The sequence below is a fragment of the Petaurus breviceps genome, unplaced genomic scaffold, assembly GCF_028583685.1.
Source record: "Petaurus breviceps papuanus isolate PSGF00001 unplaced genomic scaffold, PetGlider_PUasm1.0 91041, whole genome shotgun sequence".
NCBI lineage: Eukaryota > Metazoa > Chordata > Mammalia > Diprotodontia > Petauridae > Petaurus > Petaurus breviceps.
The window spans coordinates 40,179,108-40,203,560 of record NW_027187400.1 but is presented as its reverse complement, the minus strand read 5'-3'; the positions used below and the strand labels follow the sequence as shown (position 1 = coordinate 40,203,560).

The 24,453-nt window shown below is 49.8% G+C and overlaps 2 protein-coding genes and 1 long non-coding RNA gene across 8 annotated transcripts in view; 1 reads left to right on the top strand and 2 right to left on the bottom strand.

Annotated features, from left to right (window-relative positions):
- Positions 1 to 24,453, bottom strand: part of LOC138154540 (cytochrome c oxidase subunit 7A1, mitochondrial-like) — a 259,360-nt gene that overhangs the window by 161,223 nt on the left and 73,684 nt on the right. The gene's annotated exons all lie outside the window — the stretch shown is intronic.
- Positions 6,294 to 24,453, bottom strand: part of LOC138154018 (zinc finger protein 420-like) — a 19,215-nt gene continuing 1,055 nt past the window's right edge. For 4 of the 5 annotated variants that reach the window (XM_069078445.1, XM_069078448.1, XM_069078447.1 and 1 more), the window contains exons 2-6: positions 23,729 to 24,201; positions 20,357 to 20,451; positions 19,075 to 19,201; positions 11,923 to 12,036; positions 6,294 to 8,056 (exon numbers count right to left, since the gene is read on the bottom strand). In XM_069078445.1, the coding sequence (XP_068934546.1) occupies positions 6,297 to 8,056; positions 11,923 to 12,036; positions 19,075 to 19,201; positions 20,357 to 20,451; positions 23,729 to 24,035 (2,403 nt within the window). In that variant the 5' untranslated portion in view covers positions 24,036 to 24,201 and the 3' untranslated portion in view covers positions 6,294 to 6,296. The remainder of the gene's footprint in view (positions 8,057 to 11,922; positions 12,037 to 19,074; positions 19,202 to 20,356; positions 20,452 to 23,728; positions 24,202 to 24,453) is intronic. The other variant, XM_069078449.1, reaches the window with a different exon arrangement.
- Positions 13,942 to 17,385, top strand: LOC138154022 (uncharacterized). Its single transcript, XR_011166535.1, has 3 exons — positions 13,942 to 14,443; positions 16,136 to 16,218; positions 16,448 to 17,385. It is a non-coding gene; the product is annotated as an uncharacterized lncRNA (long non-coding RNA).

Sequence of the window (24,453 nt, the reverse complement as noted above, 5' to 3'; positions counted from 1 at the left end):
GGGGGGGGGGGGGGGGGGGGGGGGGGGGGGGGGGGGGGGGGGGGGGTCTGGGGGTTGGAGGGCCCAGGGTAGAAAGGGGAGGACCATGACAGGAGCCTGGAAAGGAAGGTGGTGTTGGGCCGCAGGGGCCCATGAGGGCCAGGATCAGGAGTCTGGACTCTACCGGACACTAAGAGGAGCCACGTGTCTTTAACAGACAAGCAGCAGTACCCCTACCAGGGCCTCTCAACCATCGTGATAGGTGAAGCCCTTTGGCCACCTCCCCTCCTCAGAGTATTTTTTAACATTCATAATTGAAGGAAATGCCAAATTTCAGTTAGAGGTTGGTGAAAATAAAGATGTGGTTTTTTGTATCCAAATGCACAGACTCGACCCCCTAAAATCTATCCATGGGACCCCAGGGGATGCACTCCTGCCTCTGGTACATCTTTGAGAAGCGGGCCGGACTTTGCCTATGGCCAGCAGGGGGCACTGTTTGATTAAAGATGGATGGGCGTGATTGGGGTGGAGAAAGCAGCTGCCCATCAGAGGGGCCTGACGCTGTGGCCGGCTCAGCATCAGCCTCCAGGCGCTTGCTTTTGGCACTGCCCTCCTCTCCAGGTGCAGGGCCCTTGGTTTTGGCAAAGGCAGGGCCATTCATCTAGGCAGGGAGAGCCCTGGAGGAGCCAGCCCTGGAGCCTAAGGAGGTCTAGCCTAGGGCTTGAGGGGGCCCTTGGTCAACTGGACTGCCCTCTACAGGCTTCACATAGGTCAGGGCAGAGTCACTGTAGGGAGGCCCCTCACAGGCCACTGAGTCCAACCTGAACCAGGACAAGGATAATTTCTAGAGCCATCTGGCCTCTTCTTGAATACCTTCAGTGACGGGGAATTCACTAACTAAAGAAGCAGCCTTATTGATTCAAAGAGAGCTCTAATTACTAGAAAGTTTTCTTCCTTACCCAAAGCAGCAATTTCTCTCTCTGCACCTTCCAGCCACTGGTCCTAGCTCTGCTCTTTGGGGCTAAAAGAATGAAATCCCTCAGAACCCTTGGGGCGGGGGGAGAAGTTCCTCCTCCCAGTTCTCTCTTCCCCATCAGGGAGGATGCCACAGCAGCCTGTCCCCTGACTCTTGCTCTGGGTTATCAGCGCACTTCTGGGTGTCCAGGTTCCTGCTCCCAGGCATCCTGTGTCTGTACCCCTGGGAACCCAGGTCAGACTCCTCCTGGTGAGGAGCAGACAGCAGAGGAGGGAGGGGGAGACAGAGACAGAGAGGGGAGAAGAGAGGGGGGAGAGAGGGGGAGGAGTGAGAGTGCCTGAGTGCACACGGACCTTGAGCCACAGCCGGCTCCCAGGCTGGCTGGCAGAGAAGCCTGGTCAGGTCAGTTCATAGCTCTGGGCCCCCGGGCAACTCTCTAGATTGCTAGGAACTTGCTGAGCAGTATCAGGAATATCTATACTGATGACCTCACAGGACCAGACCAAAACCCATTTTTCCGAGTTAGCCCAACACAGTTGGATGTGACCATGATCGCTAGCTTTTCTGTACCACTTGAAGTGCTCTCATTGGATACTCATAACTGCCCTGGGAAGCAGGTGCTGTCATTACCCGTATCTTACAGATGGGGAAACTGAGGCCAAGCAGGTGACTCAAGCTCAGGCTCAAACTTGGGTCTTCCTGACCCCACGTCCCATGTCCTAACGACGACATCACCTAATGCTGACTGATAGTGAACGGTAACGGGCACCATACCGAGGGAAACAAACCCTCGATGCCGCTTTGGCATGGGTCCGAGCAACATTCAGCATAAAGCCAAAGCTCTCACGGGCTCTTCTGAGGTGGGAGATGAGGAAGTGGGACAAGAAGCTCCTGTGGCTTGGGACCACTCCCAATCAGCATCCCTTCTGGGAGGCGGCACAAGCCAGGGCTTTAACTGGGGAGGGGGCGACAGTGACAAAGGGCCCACTTTAGGCTCAGGATGAAGAGCTTTCTAACAATCAGAGCTACCCCGAGAGTGTAATGAGCTGTCTTGGGTCGTAACCTTCCTTTCCCCAGGAAGAGTCAAGCAGAAAATGGTTAAGTGCCTTTCAGGGATGTGTAGGGGAATTCCTACAAGGGACAGGGCCTAGGTGGCATCCAGGGTCCCTCAGAGCAGATGATTCAAACAGTAAATCTCCTCTCAGTGAAGGGAAACATTCCTTCTCATTTCTCCCCCTCGCCCGCCCCCCAACATGTGTTAAGAATCCATTTCTAGGTTCTCGGGACAACTCAGCTCTGTGAGAGTCCTGGACGGCCCTCATGGAGAGAATTTACACAAAGGTGCTGCTTCCTGGCTCCGGTCACCTTAACTTGTCTGATGGTCTCAGGAAATTCAGACACTTCACTTGGCTTTGCTGTAAAAGGGGCCTCACCCACCTCCCATGATTCTGGGAAAGAGAGAAATGGGATCCCCAATGGACAGGTGGAGAGCCATCGATCTAAGGTCTGGACAGCAAGAGCATCGGGAAGGAGAGGTTTCCAAGGGGGATAGAAACCAAAGCAACTCATCTCTCCCAGCAGGGGACCAATCTCAATGAAGAACCCATGCACTCCTAAATATGGCTTCAGGAGGACATCAAGGTACACTGTGGAGGGGGGAGGGTGGGATGCAGAGAGGTCGAGGAGAATCCAAACCTTCTCTCCCTCTCCCCTCCTTTCTCTCTCTGCCCCTCCCTCTCCTCTCATTTCCCTTTTTCTTTTCCTCTCTCCCCTTCTCTCCCTCCCTCTTTCTCTCCTCTCTTCCTCCCTCTCCTCCCCCTCCCCTCTTATTCCTTCTCTATTCCTCCCTCTTTCTCTTCCCCCTCCCCTTTCTTCCTCCCTCTCTCCCCCTCCCCTTTTCTCTCTTCCCCCTCTCCTTTCTCTCTTCCTCCTCCTCTCTTCCCCCCTCTCTTTTTTCTCTCTCCCCTTCTCTTACCCCCACTCTTTCTCTCTTCCTCCTTCTCTCTCTCCCCCTTTTTCTCTTCTCCCCTCTCTTTCTCTCTTCCCCCTTCTCTTTCCTGTCTCCATCTCCCCCCACCTCTCCCTCCCACCACAGACTGAGGTCAGGGAGATGCTCATTTCCAAGACTCTATCTAAGGTCCTTGCCCACCAGCCTCAGGTGTTTAGCTCTTATAAGCCCTGGACATGTCATCCTTACACCCATCTATACATCTCACCTCTCTTGTCAATTTTTTGAGTCAAACTGTCTCCTCACTGGGCTCTGGATGCTGGGACTTGGCACAGGTCTCCACCTCCCTAGGCTGGAAAGTCAGGAAATGATCTGGGCTAGGCTCTGGAGGCATCCCTCAGCAAGAGGTTTTAGAGTCATTTGCCTCCTCCTAGGGCAACCCGACCCCCAGATACATCAACCTGTATTTTTACTCTCAGGAGCTGAGCAGGGGGAGAGGGCTTGGGAGTGAGAGGGGGAGGCAGCCAGAGACAGGTCTTTGGGGGTCAGCTGTCAACCAGTGTTTCCCCAGCTGGGAGTTTGTCTGGGGCGTATTGTCTCTTCAGGAGGGACCCGACTCTTTGAGGGTCTCAGAAAGGGGCTTCATTAGAGGAAATCCAGCAGTTTCAGTGACACTCTTAATTCAGGGTCAGGCAGAGGTGACAAGAGACCCTGAAAGACACAAAGACCAAAGGTGAGCTGCAGGAAGTAATGAGGGAGCGAGCTGGAGAAGTGTCCCCAGGGCTCCCAGAGCTGGCTCTGGCACAGACGAGAAGACACAGGAAGGATGCAGGCATCGATGGCTGGAGATATATCTTCCAACACCAGAGTGACATTAGAACCTAGCCCAGAACCCCCCCCCCCTGCCCCATAATGAGTACTGGACCAAACTATGCCCAGCCTGGACCTTAGGCCTCATAGCCAAGGTCACAGTCCATCCCATGTCTTCCTTGGAGAGGGCAGGAAGGGCTGAGGGAGGGGGCAGAAGGCGCCCCCATCCTCCCAGCCGCCCAGCCTGCATGTCCTCTCGCCTCCTCACTCTCACCTCCCTCCAATCAGCTGTCAAGGCCTGTTGAGTTTATCTAGGCACCATCAGCTGCTGGTCTGTAAGTGACAATCTATCATGTTTCCTTCCAACAATGAAGTGATAAAACTGCAGTCTGGTCAATGCAGGGAGCCTGTGGCCTTGTTTTGAAGGTCTTTTTAATCCTGGGAGTTTATCCCAGCAGGGCCAGTTCACATGGTATGCTCACACACACTGACTGTCCTACACGACTGCCCTGAAGAATTAACATCCTCCTCTTCCTCCTAACCTCCCTCCCACAAACGTTTCCCTTTCTCTCTATCATGAACCAGGAGATGTGTGTTCCAGTCACCTGGGTCCCATCCTCATGTGTCCACATTTCTGAGGGGCAGTTTCCATCCACCAGAGCTCCCAGGTCCCTGCCACATCTACTGTTCTCAAGCAGCACCCCATTTCTTTCACCCTATTTGGACACACATTTACACGGGCCTTCACTGAGCAGCCAGGACATTCCATGGCCCTGACTACTTCCATCTGCTGACCAAGTTCCATCTGCGTGGTCATGCCTGCTGCCAGGGCTATTGGCAGCTCACATCTAAATGCGTTTGTCCCGAGTGTCCTCAGCCAGAGACAGAGGGGCCTCTCTGCTTGAACTCTCATTTGCCATGAACCATAACCGAGATTCAAAATCCCTATGGCCAACTGGAGCAGCGAGGGCAGATGTCTGCTGGGTGGCCGGAAACTCGGAGAGCTCAATGCAGAGGTTAAGAAACAAAACAGAACCCTAGCCAAGAAATGTGCAGGACATAAGGTGTGGCCAGGAGTGGGGACAGGAAGTCAAGAATAGAGAATAAGACATTCTCAAATGCCAACCACAACCTTGAGTTTCATTCGAGTCCTAGCCCCCTGCCAAAGGGAGTCTGGGCAGCCTCATGACAGGAGGGATCCCTGTGGATTTCTGGCAAAGGCCACACAGAGGCCCTGCAGAAGTAGCTTACTCATAATCATGCGAAATACTACAATAATGTGTCTGTCTGCAGACTTTCATGTCAAATATCAAAAGGAAATCTTCTTTCTCAGTCTCTATCTACTCTCACTCTGGCTTCTTTGCAAATATGGGAGATATATATCTTATTTCAAAGAGAAAAGATATAGGAGAATAACTAGAAAAAAGGAAGTGGGAGCAAAGTTGGTCAAAGGGTCATGTGCCCCTGTCCCCCTTAAACTGATTGCAAAATACTTATAAGAACAAAAAAAGGAGAGAGCCAGAAAGGAAGGGACTGGAACACAGGGAAGAGGGCTGTGGGGGGCCTTTGTCAAGGTGACGCACAGAGGGGGCTGGGCAAGGGTCTTCTGTTAGGTTCTATTTGTGTGCTATGCTTTTTGAATCAGATGAATGACTGGGGCTTGGGGATTAGACAAGTTAAGTAGAAAAGGAAAAGTCAAGTGATGTGTAGAAAATTAATGGTTCATTACCTATTACTTTAACTTCCAACACAGATGTTACTTAATTGTTTCAACAGAGATTTCTTTTTTCTTTCTTTTTTTCTGTTGGGGAGGGGGAGAGAAGGAAGTTAAAATTTTGGTGACTGATATTTTAGAGACCAGCGCTCCCTGCCTGGACTCACCGTGAAGGTCACCACCAGGAGCGGTGGGTGTCGGGGGGTGTCCGGGCATATCGGGTATGAAGGGGAGGACTAGCAGGGCTGGCGCCTCTGGCGTGAGGAACGCTCAGAGCTTTTCAGGGCTGCTCATCCCCTTGGCACTCAACTCTCACCTGTGGCTCCCATGCACAGAGCAGCCACACCCTGATAAACTATCCTGGCTGATGGGCTAACCAAGAGGCCTCACACCTGTTGGTGAGGTAGGGGGATGTTTACTCCAAGTACGTGGAGACGCTCCCCAGCAGAATGGGGGGATGAGAACAGTTAGCTCCAATGGCCATAAAGGCAGTCAAAACAAGTGCTGTGGAGAGCTTAGAGCCTGGGGGCAGTGAAGATGCCAAGGCCATCCTGGGCCATCGCCAGTCGTCTTGACTTGGGTTTTGTCACTGGGTTCTGGTGACTCAGGAAGAGAGAGTGAGGCTAACGATTTTGTGTGCCTCTGCCTCACTCATATCCAATTCACAAGCAAGTCAAGACATCATCCCGTGATGCCACTGGGCCTCTTCAAAAATGAAGGTCGAACACCACCACTAACATGCATTATAGGGAGAGAGAAACAAAGGGTGTAAACAGCTTTTTAAAAATCACTCGATCCCCCCTGTGACAATTTGTCATTTGGGCATCTACCGAAGTGTGTCTGCATAAACTTTCGTTACATACCTAGAATTACTTTTCAGTGTGAAGTTTTTGATGCTTGTTAAGGGCTGCACGCCTACTGAAGGTGTTCCCACATTCACTACATGCGTAGGGTTTTTCTCCAGTGTGAATCCTCTGATGCTGAGTGAGGAATGTGCTCCTGCTGAAAGATTTCCCACATTCAAAGCACTCATATGGTTTCTCTCCAGTGTGAGTTCTCTGATGGTAATAAAGGGATGACCTCTGGCTGAAGGATTTCCCACATTCACTGCAGTCATAAGGCTTCTCTCCAGTATGAGTTTGCTGATGACGAGTAAGGAACGTGCTCCGGCTGAAGGCTTTCCCACATTTATCGCATTCATAGGGTTTCTCTCCAGTATGAATTCTCTGATGTTCAGTAAGGGATGAGTTTTGACTAAAGGCTTTCCCACATACACTGCATAAATAGGGTTTCTCACCTGTATGAGTTCTGTTATGTTTGGTAAGGCATGTGCTCCGGCTGAAGGTCTTCCCACATTCGCTGCACTCATACGGTTTTTCACCAGTATGAGTTTTCTGATGTTGAGCGAGGATTGAGTAATACTTAAAGATTTTCCCACAATCATTACATTCGTAGGATTTCCCTCCAGTTTTAATCCTCTGATTTTCTGGAAGGACTGAGCTTTGTCCAAAGGCATTCCTCAACTCACTGTTTTCTTGGCATTTTTCTTCAGTGTGAACTTTTTGATGTTGAGTAAGGCAGGTACTCCGGATAAAGGCTTTCCCACATTCAGTACATTCATAGGGTTTCTCTCCAGTATGAGTTTTCCGATGCTGAATAAGAGCTGAATAGAAATGAAAGCCTTTTCCACATTCTCGGCATTCATAGGGTTTCTCTTCTGTATGCATTTTCTGATGTTGGGTAAGAGCTGAGCAATATCTGAAGGCTTTTCCACATTCAGTACATTCATAGGGTTTCTCTCCAGTATGAATTCTCTGATGTTCAATAATATATGTGCTTCGACTGAAGGTTTTCCCACATTCCCTACATTCATAGGGCTTTTCTCCAGTGTGTGTTTGCTTATGTTGAGTGAGTGATGCATGGTAACTGAAGGCTTTCCCACATTCATTGCATTTATATGGTTTCTCTCCAGTATGAGTCCTCTGATGGTAATACAGGGATGAGTTCTGGCTGAAGGCTTTCCCACATTCATTACATTCATAGGGCTTCTCTCCAGTGTGAGTTCTGTGATGCTGGGTAAGGCACGTGCTGTGACTGAAGGATTTTCCACATGCATTACATTCATAGGGCTTCTCTCCAGTGTGAATCCGAAGGTGTCGAATGAGGGCTGAGCAGTAAGTAAAGGATTTCTCACATTCATGACATTTATATGGTTTCTCTATATTATGAATAATCCGATGCCGAATGAGGGTTGAGCTGTCAATAAAGGTTTTCCCACATTCACTGCATTCGTAGGGTTTCTCTCCAGTGTGGATTCTCTGATGTACAGTAAGGCATGTGCTTTGGCTAAAGGTCTTCCCACATTCACCACATTCGTAGGGCTTCTCTCCAGTGTGAGTTCTCCGATGCCGAGAAAGAGCGGAGACATGATTAAAGGCTTTTCTGCACTCATTACATTCATAGGGTTTCTCCCGGTTTCTTTCCTTTTTTCTCTTAAACCTGTCTTCACACTGATTGGGTCCATCCTTTGTGGGCTTTTCCATTAGTGGCCCCTGAAGAGACCCTTCTTCAGAAGTACCTTGTTTTGAAGCAGATGACTTTGTCTGGCTCTCAGTTTGGGTGTTCTGGTCTGAAAGAAATGAAAAACAGAAACATTCTCTTTTCCTTGTGCTGAGAGAAAAGCAATAACAATAATAGAAAGATAATTGAAAAGACTGCCTAGGTAGAAGGAGTCTTTCACAGATGTCAAATGTAGCTCTGTATCTGGGGGAAAGATGAGGAAAGCAGAATAAAGAAAATTAGTAAAGAGAAGTGAAAGGAGAGCTAATCCAAACCATGAAAAGGACCAAGAGCTAGAAGGGACCTCAGAGGCCTGCTCATTTTACAGGTGAGGAAACTGAGACCTAGGGAAGTTCAGTGACTTAACCAACGTCACACAGGCAGTGCTAAGAGATCACACAGAGAGAGGCTAAAGCTAGACTGAGAAAATATAGATCAGGGTTGGGATTTGACTTTAATTATGACCATGTACTCTGTAATCCATTCTGCTAACCCAGAGGTGGGGAACCTGTGGCCTCGAGGTCACATGTGGCCCTCCAGGTCCTCAAGTGTGGACCTTTGACTGAATCCAGAACAAGATTTGTTCTGTGAAGTTTGGATTCAGTCAAAGGGCTGCACTTGAGGGCCTAGAGGGCCACATGTGGCCTTGAGGCCACAGGTTCCCCACCCCTGTGCTAACCAATGACCATTGCTCCATAGGCTTTCATTTGATCATATACTGGGGCAATATCCTAGCCCAGCAGGTATTCTATAAAGGGCCTTCTGGCTGAAGCAGAGATTTCCTCAGTTTCATGGTCTCCTTGTTAGGAATACCTCAGTTGAGCTGTTCTGATCACCTATCTGCTCTCTGACCTTCAGTTCCTATGAATTTCTTTGTTCCAGACAGTGGACTAGTCCTGGAGATTTGCAACTTAATATTACTTTCTTTCACATCATCTATTGTCTAGCCAAACAGGATCAAAAGAGTGTAACCATAAATTTTGGCAAGATTTTCAATAAATTAACAAGAGGAATCTGCTTTAACTCTTAGTTAGCTAGACACTTAAATTAAGCCAGAAGGTTGCATGCCCCCCCCCCCATTTTGGCAAATGGCATTTTTGTGGCCGTTAGCCATTCAGGAGCTGATTATTGAGCTTAGGAATGATCAGTCACCTTCATTTCATTTTCTTCTTGTCTTTTGATTATGTCAGAAATCTCATTTTAGCCCCTCTTAGAGTTTTATTTCTTTCTTCCTCTAAACCTTTCCACAAGCTGCCAAATGTATAAACTTTCATATGTCAACTATGCTTTAAAAAAATTGGCTACAAATCATTAATCAATCAACATTGTGGCAGTGTCTCACTGAAAATACAGACTGGTTGACAGAAAATTAGTGAGGGGATGCAAAAAATGCCCACTCATTTTATTACTCTTTTTTAGTATTAAAGACATTTGTTTCCACTGTGAATTTCAGTACACACACACACACACACACACACACACACATACACAGAGGCACACAGACCCATACAAAGATATTAGTATTCTCTTGAAGTGAAATATAGAATAGTAAAAAGAAATGTGAGTGAACTAATAAACAAAGGACGGTGATCACTTTTGTGCCTGGTGTGGTATTTTTAAAAAATCATGTGCCAAATTAATCATTTGTTTATCTTCTCTAAAATATTCCTCCCCACATGGTTAAATATCATTGCAGTAAAAGGCAACCCCACAGCCATCCTTTCGCCCATACTGCACTCTCTATCAGATACCACGTCCATATCAGGGCCCTTCCTGTGAAGAGCCAGGCCCATTCACAATGGCTTCTTAGACTGTTCTAACGTGGGCCAATGCAGGACTTTGCCAAAACAGCACCAACGTTATGATGGTGCTTAGGTCTTGTTTTGAAGTGGAGATGAGCTGGGCAAGAGACGATGATGAATTTCTGTTGTTTAGTCATTTTTCAGTCGTGTCTGGCTCTTCGTGACCCCACCTGGGGTTTTCTTTGCATAGACAGTGGAGGGGTTAGTCATTTCTTTCTCCAGCTTATTCTATAGAAGAGGAAACTGAAGTAAACAGGGTTAAGTGACTTGCCCAGGGTCACCCAGCTAGGAAGTGTCTGAGGCTGGATTTGAACTTAGGAAGATGAGTCTTCACTCCAGGCTCAGTGCTCTCTCCTTTGCTACCTCCAGTGTCTTAATTTTTGGTTGCGTAATTATGAGTGATTAAAGCAGCATTACTGGCTGGGTATGGCAAAGGGGCTGGGGTGTGGAGCAGCAGAGCTGGATTTGGACAGAGAGGACCTGGGTTCAGGTCCCAGCTTTGGTAACCTTGGGTAAGTCACTCCATCTCCCTGGGCCTCAGTTTCCTCATCTGTAAAATGAGGGGTCAGGCGAGATAACCTCAGAGGCCCCTTCTAGCTCTAACATGACGAGAATACTTGCTGCTCCCCAAAGCTGGCTCATGCCAGTCAGGCCCAGAGAGGCCCATCCCAGAAAGGCTGGGCACCAGGTGCCAATGTCTGTGGACACTGTCCCTCACAAGACTGGTGGCTAGAGGGCTGGCAATCTGAATCAGGGGAGACGGTGCCCATCCCTGGGGTCCTTCAAGTAAAGAAGTCCAAGTCCTTGTGTTCCCAGGCCTGGCAGAGCACCTGGCACACAGGAGGCACATAACACCTGTTGATTGGCTGGTACATAGCACCCAATCAACACACATTTATTGGGCACCTACCATGTGCCGGGCTCTAGGGAGACAAGTTCAAAGAATGAATCAGTCCCCAGGAACAGAGAGCGTATGTTCTGATGAGGGTACAGGGCCAGAGACAACTCTAAAGGATAAAGGTAAGTAAAAGCAGCATGATTAAGAGCAAATAAAGACAAACACCAGGCAGCTAACTGTGGCCTGGGGCAGCAAGGGCACTGGCAGGAGCTAGGAGGGATCCAGACAGGCTTCTTACAGACCATCAATGCTATGGAAACTCAGGATGAGGACCTGCCGTAGACAAGGAAACCTCCACAGGTCCCAGACTGCGAAGGACAGAGACGTCAGGAAGGCAGACAGGAGGACCCGAGCAAGGTCCTCCACCTGGGATCTGTGAACTCACGACCAGAAGGCTCAAGAGAATCCAGGACACACCAAGGGCCAAGACCAGAAGATCCATGTTAGGGGAAAAGTCAGCAGATTGAGGGAGGGTGTGGTTGGGGGAGAACAGGAGATGAGGCGAGAGTAAAGAGGAGGCTGGGGAGGCTGGAGTTTACCCTCCAGACCAAAGGGAGCCACAGGAGGGCTCTGAGTAAGTAACTGATGTGACCAAAGTCGGGCCTGCCTCACCGTGTGGCGCTGGGCCAGTGGCACCTCTGGGAGGGTCTGCAGGGCTGGGAAGGCTCTGGGGGTGGGCTGCCCAAGGACCAGCCTCTGTGGAGCTGAGAAGCCTCCTCAGCAATGCATCTCTGAGCGATGATGAATCTTTCCATCACAGCAAGTCCGGAAGGCTGTTGGCCAAGTTACGCAGTGGCTGTGATCAGTGGAGGAAGTGCCTGGCCCTACCCACAAAACTGTGAACCCTTCAAGTGCGGACACAGATGCGAGCTACTGCAGGGAGTACAGCAAGTTAGGCCAAGACATATACAAAGGTGGGAGGGCTAGCCATCCGAAATGAAGAAGCAGAGAGAAAAGCAAAAAGAAGTGGGGGCAATTCAGGAGGCCAGAAGCCAAGCAAACATTAGATACCACTGACCTCTTAAGAAAACACCGAAACCAAAGGAACTCTTTCCCAGACAAGAACAGAACTAATCTCAGGGTCAGGAGGTGGGGGGTGGGGGGAGTGGGAAGGGGGTGTGTCACAGGAGGGAGTTGATTCATGATGGTTCCCTGATCAACATCTCCAAAGGAGCCCTGGCACTCGCTAACCAGCTAGCCTTCCAAGAATGTGCCACCTGGCTGATCTCCACTCACCTGGACAGGTGTCTTTTAGTACCTTTGTCTTGGCAGTTCCCTGTAGATCCAGTATCCATGGTTCTCTCTTTTGTTCCAAATGATAGATGACATTAGGTTCGGACACCACAAGTCCTGCTCATGGGAAAAGAGACCCCCATTACTTGCCAGGAAGCTTGTTTCTCGAAGGTTGTATCAGCCCTGTTAATGTGAGGGGGGCTTTTGTTTGATACTGGAGTTCTTGGACAGGTTTCTTCATCTCTCTGGGTATTTCATAACACGTGACCTGTCATGTGCAGGGATAAGCTTCAATATTTCAGGTGCCCCTAGATGTGCTTGTGGACCGTCTCTAGGTCACGATCCTGCTTGAGGATCCAGGGAAGAAAAAAGTTTTTGGAAGAGTTCCTAGCCTGATACTTAGGGAGGAGAAGGAAGGAAAGCTAGCTACAAACTGACTGGGACTAGGGGATGTCTTCAGAAAAGCAAGCTTACCAAAAAGTAATAGGGATTATCAAAAGATGGGTGGATTTGTCTCTTGTAGCAAGCACATCATATAATTAAGCTGGATCCCAAGGAGGTGGGCAGTAAGGTTAAGAATGGCTGCTCTACTGAGCATATGTCCTAGCAGGGGGTAAAAAATGGACCTTTAATGTGATGGAGGCCATTCAAGCATCCCTGATCAAAAGACCAGAGCTGAAGAAGAGTACTGAAATATGAGTCCAGAGAAACCTGGGGAGGTAAATGTATCTAAGAAACTAGGAGCTGTAGGAACATGCAGTGCTAACATTCTAATGGAGGAGAAGAAACAAGCGTCCCTTGAGAACCTTAATATCTTCAAAATTAAATAAGAAAAACAAAGGGATTGGTTCTTTTGTGAGTGTTTTAAGAAGGAAAATAGAAGGAAGGGTAAGAGGAATACACTAGTGTAGAAAGGAGGAAGGGGGCACAATCTGCTATTTCTCTTTATTGCAATGTGTGAGAAAAGTGTGCAAAAATGAAGAAAGGGGTGGGAGGAACAGGCATCAGAGGACCCCAATTCTTATCTGAAGTGGATAAAGGAGCATTCAATGCACATGTGCGAGTAGCTTGGTGCAGAAACACATCAAACTCAACAGGGAAACCAGGAGGGAGGTAAGAGATCCTTAGTCAAGGTTACATCTGAATAACGCTTTATTGTGAAAACGACAGGGGGAAACATCCGTGGGGACTAGTGATATGGTTAATCTGTGCCAAGCTGTATGCCCTGCATTTTAAAGAAAGGAACAGATGTGCACTGTCCTTGGAACAGTAGACACAGACTTGTCCAGAAGGGAAGGTTCCTACATACTGGCTGGCCCATTAAGCAGGCAAGGAAGCATCTTTTTGTCTTTTCAACAGAAAATTGTGCTCCCAGCCCTAGGATGGAGAGAAAAAATCTCTCCAGGGAAAACTAAATAGATAAATTTAAAAATTAACTCACTTCCCATGTGGAAAGTAAGAGTTCAATCATTGACTAAGATACAGGGAAAATTATGTCTTATTATAGATGAAGGTCCGACAGATGAAGGGAAGTACTTTCAGTGGGTTCTGAGGCAAGCTTTGGCTGATAGATTTTGATGCCAGAGACTTATAAGGCTCCCCTGTAGTTATCAAGAGTATGCAGAGTGTGTGAAAGCACATCAGAGGACCTGGGAGCTAACTAGGTTGGCTTTACTCTGGGCATCCATCTCTCTCTCCTCTCCCTTTCTCTTTCTCTCTCTCTCTCCCTCCCTCCTTCCTTCCTTCTACCCTCCAATGTTTCTTGAGAAATGAGTTTACTGTAGTTCAGCAAAGGGGTTGCCAGTGGTCTAGCTCTTAGGTTTCCTGCCTTTGGAGATACTGTCCTTTGGTTCAGGGGTGACCTGGCTTTAGGCATAGGTCTACTCCCAGGAACTCAGGGACCTCTGTTTCATTACCTCTTCCAACTTTTGTCCAAGTTCAATGATTGGGGAACAGGGCAGGTGGAAGTCTGTCTAACATCACCTTACAAGGAATCTGATTAAATGGGGGGGGGGCTTCCTGAGGGTGGTGGCACACTCCTGTGATCGTAGGGGCTGGAAGTTCTGAGCTTCAGTGGGCTAAGCTGATCCATGTCTACATTATATTAGCTCCTGGAAGCTAGGAGGCCACTAAGCTAGGAAGGGGCAAAACTTCCCAGGTTAGAAAGAGAGCTGGTCAAACCTGTCAGGCTGATCAGCAGTGAGATCAGGCCCGGGAGAGGCCTCTGGGTAAAACAGGGGCTTGATGCTTGTCCTTTGGTTTCCCCAACAGTCATTATCTAAATTTAAAGGCCCACTGATCAATGGCAATGGGGCTACAGGGATGTTATACCTGAGAAACCTTAATGCAGAACTGCGTGTCTGCCAGCCTAATAAGAATGACTTCATGGACAGAAAAAGCTGACGTAGTGAATCTGACATGGAATGTACTGGTGGGAGGTGACACAGGAGCATCCCCTTCTCTAAAGTGTTGGAGGGGTCCCACAGAGGATGAACACTGGTATGGAGTTCAGGCCTTGGAAAAGGTAAGATCTAATGGGGATCTATCTTGTGGGGCATGAACTGGGAAACAGCTTTCCCTGGGGAGGCTGACAGTGCACGCGTGTGGGTGACACTCGAGTAAGGAAGGGTGGCTCTTACTGTGGCCTGGACTGAAGAGTGGGCAAGGAGCCTTCCTGAGCTCAGTCTTCGCCTCTCCAGGCTGCACTCCTGACTCTCTGGACTCTCTACCAAGCCCAGGAGGCCAGGGGCCGTTGTCTCACCTCCCAGCCCCCAGCCCATTGTCTTTCCCCATTAGAACATAAGCTCCTTCAGAACAGGGACTGTCTTTCTTTCTGCTAATATTTACATTCCCATTGCTTAGCACAGCACTCGGCATATAGTAAATACTTAACAAATGCTCATGGCCTGACTCTCCATCGATTGTACCCCGGGGATTAAACGAGCCGGGGCTTTTTGTCTGTGAGCGGCCCAAGGACCCCCCTCCTAATGATAAGATGAGAGAATGGGAGGAAAGTCCTTGGGAGTGGCACAGGGCCATACAAATGTGCAGGACTGCTCTAAGGGGTGAGCTGAGAAGGCTGTAGGAACTCCAAGTATCTTGGAAACCAGGTGAGTACAGATAGGCCAAGGGGCAGGTGATGGAAAACAGAAACAGTAACTCCTTCCCTGGAAGCAGGACTGAGTGACATGCAGTCTCTTGGTCAAGGCCACCCTCAAAATTAAATTTCTTTCCCTTCTTCCCACATTAGCCAGGGTAGATACCAAAGACCTTATTAAAAAACAAACACCCAACAACCTGTTTACTACTAGAAGCCTGAAGGTCCCAAGAAGTGGGAGAGGGGAGGGCAGGTGTCTCACTTCTGAAGGAGCACAGAAGATGGGAGTTAGAGCCCGGGGTTTCTGTCTCCATAGCTGGTTAGAATTTGGAGACGAGAGGCCTCTCATCCCTGGGCTCACCTTCAGTTCCAGAGGCCATTTATCAATGGGCTGATTTCCCATCTGCCCTGAAGGAAAGACAGATGAAACTGTCCATAAAGGAGATTCTGTGACCAAAGGGGTGATTTTACTCCATTTCTTTAGAACCCTGTGAAATCCCTATCCACAAACTCTCAGCCATTCATGAGAAACAGATCTCTGTGGGGATGAGTCTTCTGGGGTACTCAGTCTAGGTGGGGCCCAATACACCCTAAGTCTATGCCTCTGGTCTTTCTGCCCTGGGGAAGAGAATTGGGAGCAGAATTAGCACCCTGTGAGTTCCTTCTTAGGAGGTTGGTTTTGACCCAGAAAAAGCCTATCCTGCCAAAAAAGGAATGCTTCTTAATGGGTAGAAGTCTAGGGAAGGAAAAGGATATTAGGCATAGAGGGGGAAAGACAGGAAAAGTTGGTAAGACATAATCTCTCAGGCCTCGAAGACAAGGGCCTAAGTGCACCCAGATGATAGGATTTGAGAGTGGGATGGAACCTTGTGTACCATGCAGCCCAAGCCAGCCACAAAAGCAATCCTGAGAACGTTCTCAGCAGGTGGCTTTTCAGCCTGTGCTTGAAGAATGTCATGGAGGCTGGCTTCTCGAGGCTCTCCCTTGGCATCATTATCAGCATCAAGCCCAAACTGACCCCTGTTCCTGGTTCTGCTCTGGGGCCCCTCCTCCACATGACAGGCCTGCAATACTGGATCAGCTAGCATACCCCCTCCTGCACCACCTTCTCTTCTCCAGGCTCACCGTGCCCAGTTCCCTCCTTTGTCACCCACTTGATACTCTTTCCCATCCTGACTGCTCTCCTCTGGGTGCCCTGTAAGGTAAGGAGCCAAGGGCTCCCTGAGGGAGGTGGGAGGCACACCAAACCGCCATCATCACCTGGATCAGACCCTGAGACAGCCCAGAACCCCTAACCCAAGAGCCCTGAGAATAGCAGCATTGCCCAAACCCCTAGATCTGCTTCCATTCCAGCCCCCAGGGCTATCATTGAGGGGGAAATCATTGTGGAGAAGGAGCCACCGTCTTTATCACCAGCAATGTCACCAACAGGCAGAAGGGCCCAAGAGCGTCAGGAAGGGCAGCACCCCAAGACCCTCACAGCCATCCTCTGGGGAAGTGGTCAGCCATCCTCACCAAGTGCCAACCAACTGCCACTCCCAGGACAGGAGGTAGGGTCAGCCTAGTTGAAGCAAGGAGACACCTTGAAAGGGAGACAGGAGGCAGCATGGGCCAGGCAAGTCAAACTGCTGCTACCACCTGGACCACCATCTCCCCGAAGACCCTGAGTCTAAGAAGCCAAGAGCCTCAGGAACAGCCAGATGCCATCACCTGGGGAAGCTACTCCTGCACAGGCTGCAGCCACGGCTCCCAAGGACCCAGAAGGGAACGTCCTTGGCCCTGCCAAATGGCTCAACATCAGAAACAGAAAATGATTGACATTAAATAGGAGGCATCCCCACCCGCTCTGCCCCTGCCCCTAAGCACCATGGGACCTTTGCATCTGACCTGTAGCTAAAGCCTCCCACATGTGCTGTGAGCCCCTCGAGGGGAGGGGCTGTCTCCTCTGCATCCTGAACTCTGTGCTCAGTGCTCCGCATACATTAGGTGAGTAACAAAGGTTCATTCACTTAGGGCCTGTTTTAAGACAGATTTTCTTTCTGGAATTAACCTGAGAGTGCTAAAAGACTGGATGGAGCCTGGGGCATGGCTCTTGTTTTCCTGGAGGCAGGGACAGTTAGGTTCTAACTTTATCCCTATGTCCATCCAAGATTAAGGTGGATATGGGTTCAAATTCTAACCCTACCACTGAGTGAAGTCACTGCACTATCCTGTGCCTCAGTTTTCTGATTTGTAAACAGGGATAAGAGTACTGGACACTGCCCTCCTTGCAGGCTTGTTGTGATGGCAACATTCTGTAAAGCCTGAGAGTGCCATATACTTGAGTTAATTACTAATTTTGTTAAAATAAATATTCCTTGGCTGTTGAGAAGGAAGCCTGATCCTGAGTCCTTGGGGATCCCTGATGGAGAATGAAAGAACAGGGCCAGGGTCCTGCAGCTGGGGTCTGAGGCCCTCAAGCCTGAAGATGAACACAGCTCCCATGTCAGTGCCCCAGGAAGGAAAACAGAGCTCGGGTCTGCCAAGGGGAAATGGATGGGGCAAGAGAGACAGCCTCTCCCCACACCATGTACTCACCCAAACTTCCAAACAGGCAGGCAGGCCCCAAAAGCTCTAAGCCTGACTCCAGCTCAGATGGCAGAACGCAAGAATGGGAAATCCTAATCTACAAATGTTCCAGGGAGGAGATGGCAGGGGAAATTTCCCACCAGGGGAAATGCTTTTTGGTTACTATACCTCACAACAGTATAGCTTTGGGCAACCACAGAGGCCAGCAGGATCTCAGGTTATAGGAAAAGAAAGGCAGGGTCCAGGACAAGGAAGGTGAAGGTCTCTTAGCACTCTGTTCCGCCAGAACACATCAGGAGTGTTCTACACCCATTGTTGCACCCACAGTTCAGGAAGGATGTTGATAAGGTGGGGAGTGACCAGAGGGGGCATCCCAGTGGAGATCAATCATGAAGCTCCATTGAAGAAAATGGGGAGCAGTAAAGACATGGTGGGGGGGCATGACAACTTTCTTCAAGAATTTAAAGAGCTTATCTGAAGCAGGCAAAGGAAGATGGAACAGACACACAGGTAGTTTGGGGTACAAATATGTCAAACTCTGTGTATGCTGTTCTGTTTGGCCCGAAATTTACAGAGACTTGATTTCAGGAAAACTTTCCTAACAACAAATGCCATCCAGTGATGGGATGGATCTCTGCCCCCAGATGGGAAGGGTCCCTCTCCCTGGAGGTCTCCAGGCAAGAGCTGGCTGAGCCCCTGCGGGGGATGTTGGAAGGGGGCCTCCTGCCCACAAGGCCTCCGAAGTCCCAGCCAACTCTGACATCTCTGGATTCTGCCTTTTTGAGGGCCCCAGGGGAAGAAGCCCTAAGAAGCTCGGGATGGTGGAGAGATCCCAACTGTGGCATCTGCCAGATATACACTGGTCCCTCTGAGAGAACAGGAGCTTGGCCTCCAAGTTCCCCCTCCCCAGCCTGTGGTCTGTAAGCCTGGAGGGTGACCCAAAGCACTCTGCAGGGACTCTGCAGTAAGGAGGGGGCGGCCAGCCAGGGGCGCACGTGGCCAGAAGATGGGGAGCTGGCCTCCACGGAGTTCTCTATGCTGAGAAGGATCTGTCAGTGAACAGGCTCTGAAGAAGCATGAGGAAGCTTCTCATTCCCAGCTCCATGAAGGCCAACAGGAGAACAAGTCCCCGAAGGCAGGCAGCTGGTGGTGCCGTGGACAGAGCCCTGGGCCGGCAGGCAGGTAGGCCCTACCCAGCTGGGTCACCTGGGGAAAACCACATCATCTATCTCAGCCTCAGTTTCCTCATCTGTAAAATGAGAATACTGATAGCACCTCTCTCCTTTGTGAGAACAAATGAGATCATACATACAGAAAGTACTCTGCAAATACAAAAGTGCAGTGTTTGCTGTCTTGTCCCTGAACCCCTGGACCAAACCCACCAAACTCTAGAGTAACCATGGAGGAGACAAAGAGGCCTTCCAAACACTGATTCTGAGTGTCGGGGACCCCATCCTGGCCTGGCCTAGTGCTGCCCACCCTGTCCTTACCCAGGGAGACCAGATTCCCATAATTCTCCAGCATCACGTCCCTGTAGAGGTCCCTCTGAGCAGGCTCCAGCTGCCCCCACTCCTCCTGGCTGAAATCCACGGCCACGTCCTTGAACGTCACTGGCTCCTGAAACACAAGAGACATTCCTGTTGCATCCTCCCTTCCTTCCCCCTCCACACCCCAGACACCACATTAGTGGTAGGATAATGCTTGAGCTGGTGAGGATAGAGACTGAACATCTCCAAAGGCCTAGCAAATACTCCGACAGAAATCGTCCAAGGGGTGGGAGTAGCCATTCCAGGGGCAGCTGAGGCTGGAAAGCTAGCAGGGACAGGTCCCAGGAGACAGCTGGGCTTTCAAGGCGCTCTGAGGGCTGACTCTAGCCTCCCTTTGCAGCTTCTTCCCCATTACCTTTCTCCATACATGGACCCACTGAGACCACCAATGGAGCTTCCAGAGCTGGTCCCTGGCCAGAGAACACTTTCGATCCAACAAGTATTTATAAAGTGCTTTCCTGCCACATGTGAGTCACTGGGCCAGAAAGCAGGGGTTCAGAGACAAAGAACTAAACAGCCCCTGCTCTCAAAGAGCTTATATTCTCCTGGGAAAGGAACACCTATGTGCAAAGCACAAGTAAATGTGAGGAGAAAGGAGAGGTTAACAGCTGGAAGGGGGGCAAGGAATTCTGGAGCAGGGAAGGCTTCACAGAAGAGCGGGAGCCTCAGCTGAGCCATAAAGGAGCAGGAGAATCCTTCATGGCAGAAAGGAGAAGGGGGTGGATTCCAGGCATGGGGGATGGCCTGGGCAAAGGCATTGGACACAAGAGACAGAATGCTGAGCTAGGGGAAGAGCCAGCAGATCAATGTGGCTAAAGCACAGAGAATGTTAAGGGGTGGATGGGAAATAAGTCTAGCGAGGCAGGTGGGAGCCAGATTACAAAGCACTTTCCAGCCTGGGACCTCAGAGACCTTGTGTTTCATCCCAGAGACACTGGGAGCCACTGAGGCTTCTTGAGGAGTGCCAGGGTCACACTTGTGCCATGGAAAGGTTATTCTGGCTGCTGTGGGGATGGGAAGGGATCAGAGACAGGGTGTGAATGGAGGAGGAGGAGCCAGGTATGAGAGACGGTCAAGTGGAAGGGCAGATGAGGGCGAGGGAAGGGTCAAGGATGTTGCCAAGGGCAACAAAGAAGATGGCATCACGCTCAATGAAAAGTGGTAAGATTGTAAGAGGAGGGGGATGGAGGCAATACTTTGGGGAAGAGAATCAGTGCCACCTCACCTGGGATCTGGAGGCCAGGAACTCAGCAGACATTTCTTCTATCTCCTCATCAGGGTTCCACTCCTCATGAAAGGTGAGGTCCTGGCACAGCAGATCTAGGAGACAAGACGAGGGTCATGGGATCCAGCCATACTGCCCAGCCCCAGACCAGCGAGGGGGATGAGGCCAAGGGTCTTCTGGTGCCCTCCCCAACCCCGGTGCTAGCCCAATGGCCCCAGGAGCCTGTGGCAGACAAAGTTCAGGCCCGGGAGGTGGCACCTGCCTCTGTCCCTACCGGCTGGGCACGTATCTCCCAGATAGTCCAGGACCCATGCAGCGGCTGCTCTGTGTCAGTCTGTGCAGTTTGTAATCTCAGAGCTCCCTAGAATGTGGAGGAGTCACATGACTGGATGGCACAGTCAGTGTGTATGTGAGATTGGACTCAAACCCAGGTCTTCTTGCTCCAAGACCAGCCCTCTGTCCACTGCACCACATGGCCCTCTCCATTCTGTCCTTCAGTCATTCCCTGCACTGATCAGACCAAATCCAAGTACCCTGGACAGCTCTAGGCACTGAGCCAGTCCTGCCTGGCAAGCTGATAGAAACCACTGGCTAGAGGCTAGAACATAAGCCCCTTGAGGGCAGGGGCTGTTGCACTTTTGTCCATGTCTTCAGCATCTGGGGCAGAGTTGGTGACTGACAGAAAAGGGAGACTGGCTGGAGCAACTAAGGGTGTTATACCTGGAGAAGAGAAAATGGGGGGGGACACAGGCCACCTTCAACAGAGAGAGGCCCCCATGCTCTGCGGACACTTTCCTCTTCTCTCTGGGTTCCCTCCTCTGGGAGCATCACCCATTCCCTCTGTACAGGCACCCCTGGGGTGTTTTGTAAAAGCTTCAGAAGACCTGTCTGAACTGATGCAGAGTGGAGAGAACAGAACACGGAAGCAATCCATGCCCTAACAACAACAGCGCTTGCTTCAGCAACAGCCTTTGGAGCAAACTGTTCTCATCCATCCACTCTACAGAGGGACATCTTCACATCTTGGGGTAGATACCCCCTAATTCACTGAAGGGTTTGAGGCCCCATTAGCTATCCTCAACCTGGTTTAACACACCTGACAAGGCAGTTTACCAGGGCATGGCTGCTGTGCATGCTACAGCTTCTTAGAGCCACAGGTAAGAGTTGGGTGACAGGTGGACACTAAAGGTAGATGAGTGGTCCTGAAAAGGGCTTGGCAGCCCTTCCGCCAGAGGTGCTAGTCCTCCATGAACACCCCAAAAACATGTGGTGGCACACCTCTGTAATCCCTGTGACCAGGGAGGCCATGGCTGGTGGATCACTTGAGCTTGGGAGTTCTGAGCTGCAGGTGAGCTAAAGCAGATCAGGTGCTGGCACTAAGTCTGCCACCAATATACTCGGCACCTGGAAGCAGGGGTGGGCAGCTACCAGGCTCTCTAAGGAGTCATGCCCTGGTGAAGGCTGGAAATAGAGCTTGTCAAAGCTTCTGTTTGCATCAGCAGTGGGATTCAACCCATGAGCGGCAGCTGTACCTCTGGCATGGACAAGACAGAGAGATCCAGTCTTACAAAAAAAAATGGAAGGAGCTAACTGTTCAAGGTCAAGTGTTAGCTGCCTGTCACTTGAAGGGCAGGCCAAGGCAGAAGGGTAGGTTACCAGTCAGGGATAAGTTACAGGAGGCAGGGCTGGGTAAGGGAATTCTTAACCTTTTATGTGGCCTGGACCTTTTGGCAGGTGATCTGGTGAAGCCTATGGAGCCCTTCTCAGAACTGTGTTTTTAAATACATAAAATAAATGAGACATCAAAGTATTAAAAATTCCGAGTTCATGAGGATCCTGAAAGCTATTCACTGGCCTCCAAAGGGTTAAGAAGCCCTGGGCTAGCTGCCCTCCAGGGACTCTCCCAACTCTAAGAATAAATGATTCTAAAATTAAACTGTAACATGCCTTAGGCACCTCTTCATTTAATGAAGGAAAATATTTCTGCTCACCCCCATGACTCATGGGATAAATGAGGAATTAACTTTCTGGTTCCTTGGAGAAATTAGCTCCAGGAGACATTCCCTTTACAATCAGAGAAATGGGATGGCCTCAGGAAGGGACCACAACAAGGACTTTTAGGGAGAACATTACAGAGATGAAGAGCATACACGGAAGGATGACTAGGGTGGAGAAGGGCCTCTGGTTTGTGAAATCAGAAGTCTTATGGAAGGAATTAGGGCTACTTAGCCTAGAGAAAAGATGTGAGCCTAAGGGTTGCTATTTTCAGTGTGAAGGACTGGAGCTCCAGTAGAAAAGGGGTTAGCACTTAGAGCATGGCCCATAGTAGGTGCTTAATAAATGTTTACTGATTGGTTGGTCTGCCTGGGCCCCAGAAAGCAGAATTAAGAGCAAAGGGTAGGTGCTACAAAGAGGCAAATCATAGTAAGGAAAAACCACCATGAACATGAGAGCTCTCCCAAGGTGGAATGGGCTGCCAGTAAAGGTGGTGAGCTAACTGCTCCTGATGTGAAATCTTTGAGCAAAGGTTGGAATCTGTTTGTTGGGGTTTTGTAAAAGGGATTCTGGAACAGGTACAGGTTAGACTGCAGAGGACTGGGACCCCTTCTCTGAGTCAGAAGACCTAGATTCTTTTCCTGCTTCTGCCAACATCTATCTTAAACGAAATTCATTATGGAGCCTCAGTTTTCTCATCTGTCAACTGGGGATAAAAAGCACATGGTTCCAGGAATTATAAAATGTAACCAGGGTTACATCCAGAAAAAGTCAAATTCACAGACCATGGATTCAAAGCCAGGACAGCAAACATCCTACCTGGTCTAAGCAGCCCATCTATAATAAGTGTGATCTCATTGGAGACTGTGCTCCCCAACAGGGCATCAGACATTGTTAGTGTGTTCGGTGAAGCCCTAAGGACCTGGGACAGAGACCCCAAACCTCCCTCACTGAGCCCACTGCATTTAAAGCCATGGAGAGCATCCTTCCTCTTCCCTATTCTATTTAAGGACAATTCTCCCACCATATCAAATGGCTGCCTCATATCTCCCTTGGACTTTTTTCTCTCTCTCCCCCAAACTCTTTCTGTTAAAAGCAGGCAGTGTGGCATAATGGATACAGCACTAGACTTGGAGTCCAGAAGAGCTGGGTTCAAGTCTTGACTCAGACACTTCCTGGCTGTGTGATGCAAGTAAGTGTCTGAGACAAGTCAGTTCTAGATGTGCAGAATGGGGATGATTATAATCACATCTGCCTCATATGGCTGTTGTAAGTGTCAAGATGGTGCACACAGGGCACTCTGCACACTTTCCAACGGTCAAAGGTCTATGACAGAGTGATCTGGAGGCATGGGTGGTCACCATGATGAAGTCTCACCTCTCTTCTCAAGCAGCTGGGCTGGCGAGTCCTCCAGGATCAACACCTCCTCACTGGGCTCCAGATGCTGTAATTTCATCCAGGTCTCCACATTTCCAAGCATGATGGTCAGGAACTGTTCTGCCCTCTCATGTGGATCCCCCAGATCATCTGTGAGGCCATGGCAGAAGGCATCGTAGTCCGTGTCAAGGATCTCTCCTCCATGGATGAACTCCTCGTCTCCAGGCATATCATCCAGCACCTTCAAACTCAGGAGCCCGACTTGTTCCTGTGGACCGAGGACATGGGAGTTCAGAGGGACAGCCATCCCCAATATTTAGTGCAGCGCCTCACTAGGCTGGAAGCCTGGCTCTGGGGCTCTAAGCAGGGGTCCAGGCCTTGACGTTTCACGGATTTTGTCAGTGGAAGGGATCCAGCAGCTAGTTCGATAAACACAGCTCTAATTCAGGTGGCTTGTGGATGTGGTCAAGACCCTGGAAAACAGAAAGCAACTCCTTAGATGGAGTGATCTCAAGCAAGTACCCACAGAGCTCCTGCAGCTGGCTCACCTGCACAATCATACCTGAAGACACACATGTGTGTGCCGGCCAGGGAGGACCTGTCAGTCATGCCAGGCCTCCCCTCTGACACACACACATTTCACACACAGACTTGGCCTCTGCCCAGCTAGAAGACTCATAGCTTTGCTCAGTCCCACCCCCACTGTCAGACCCCACCCCCAAGAC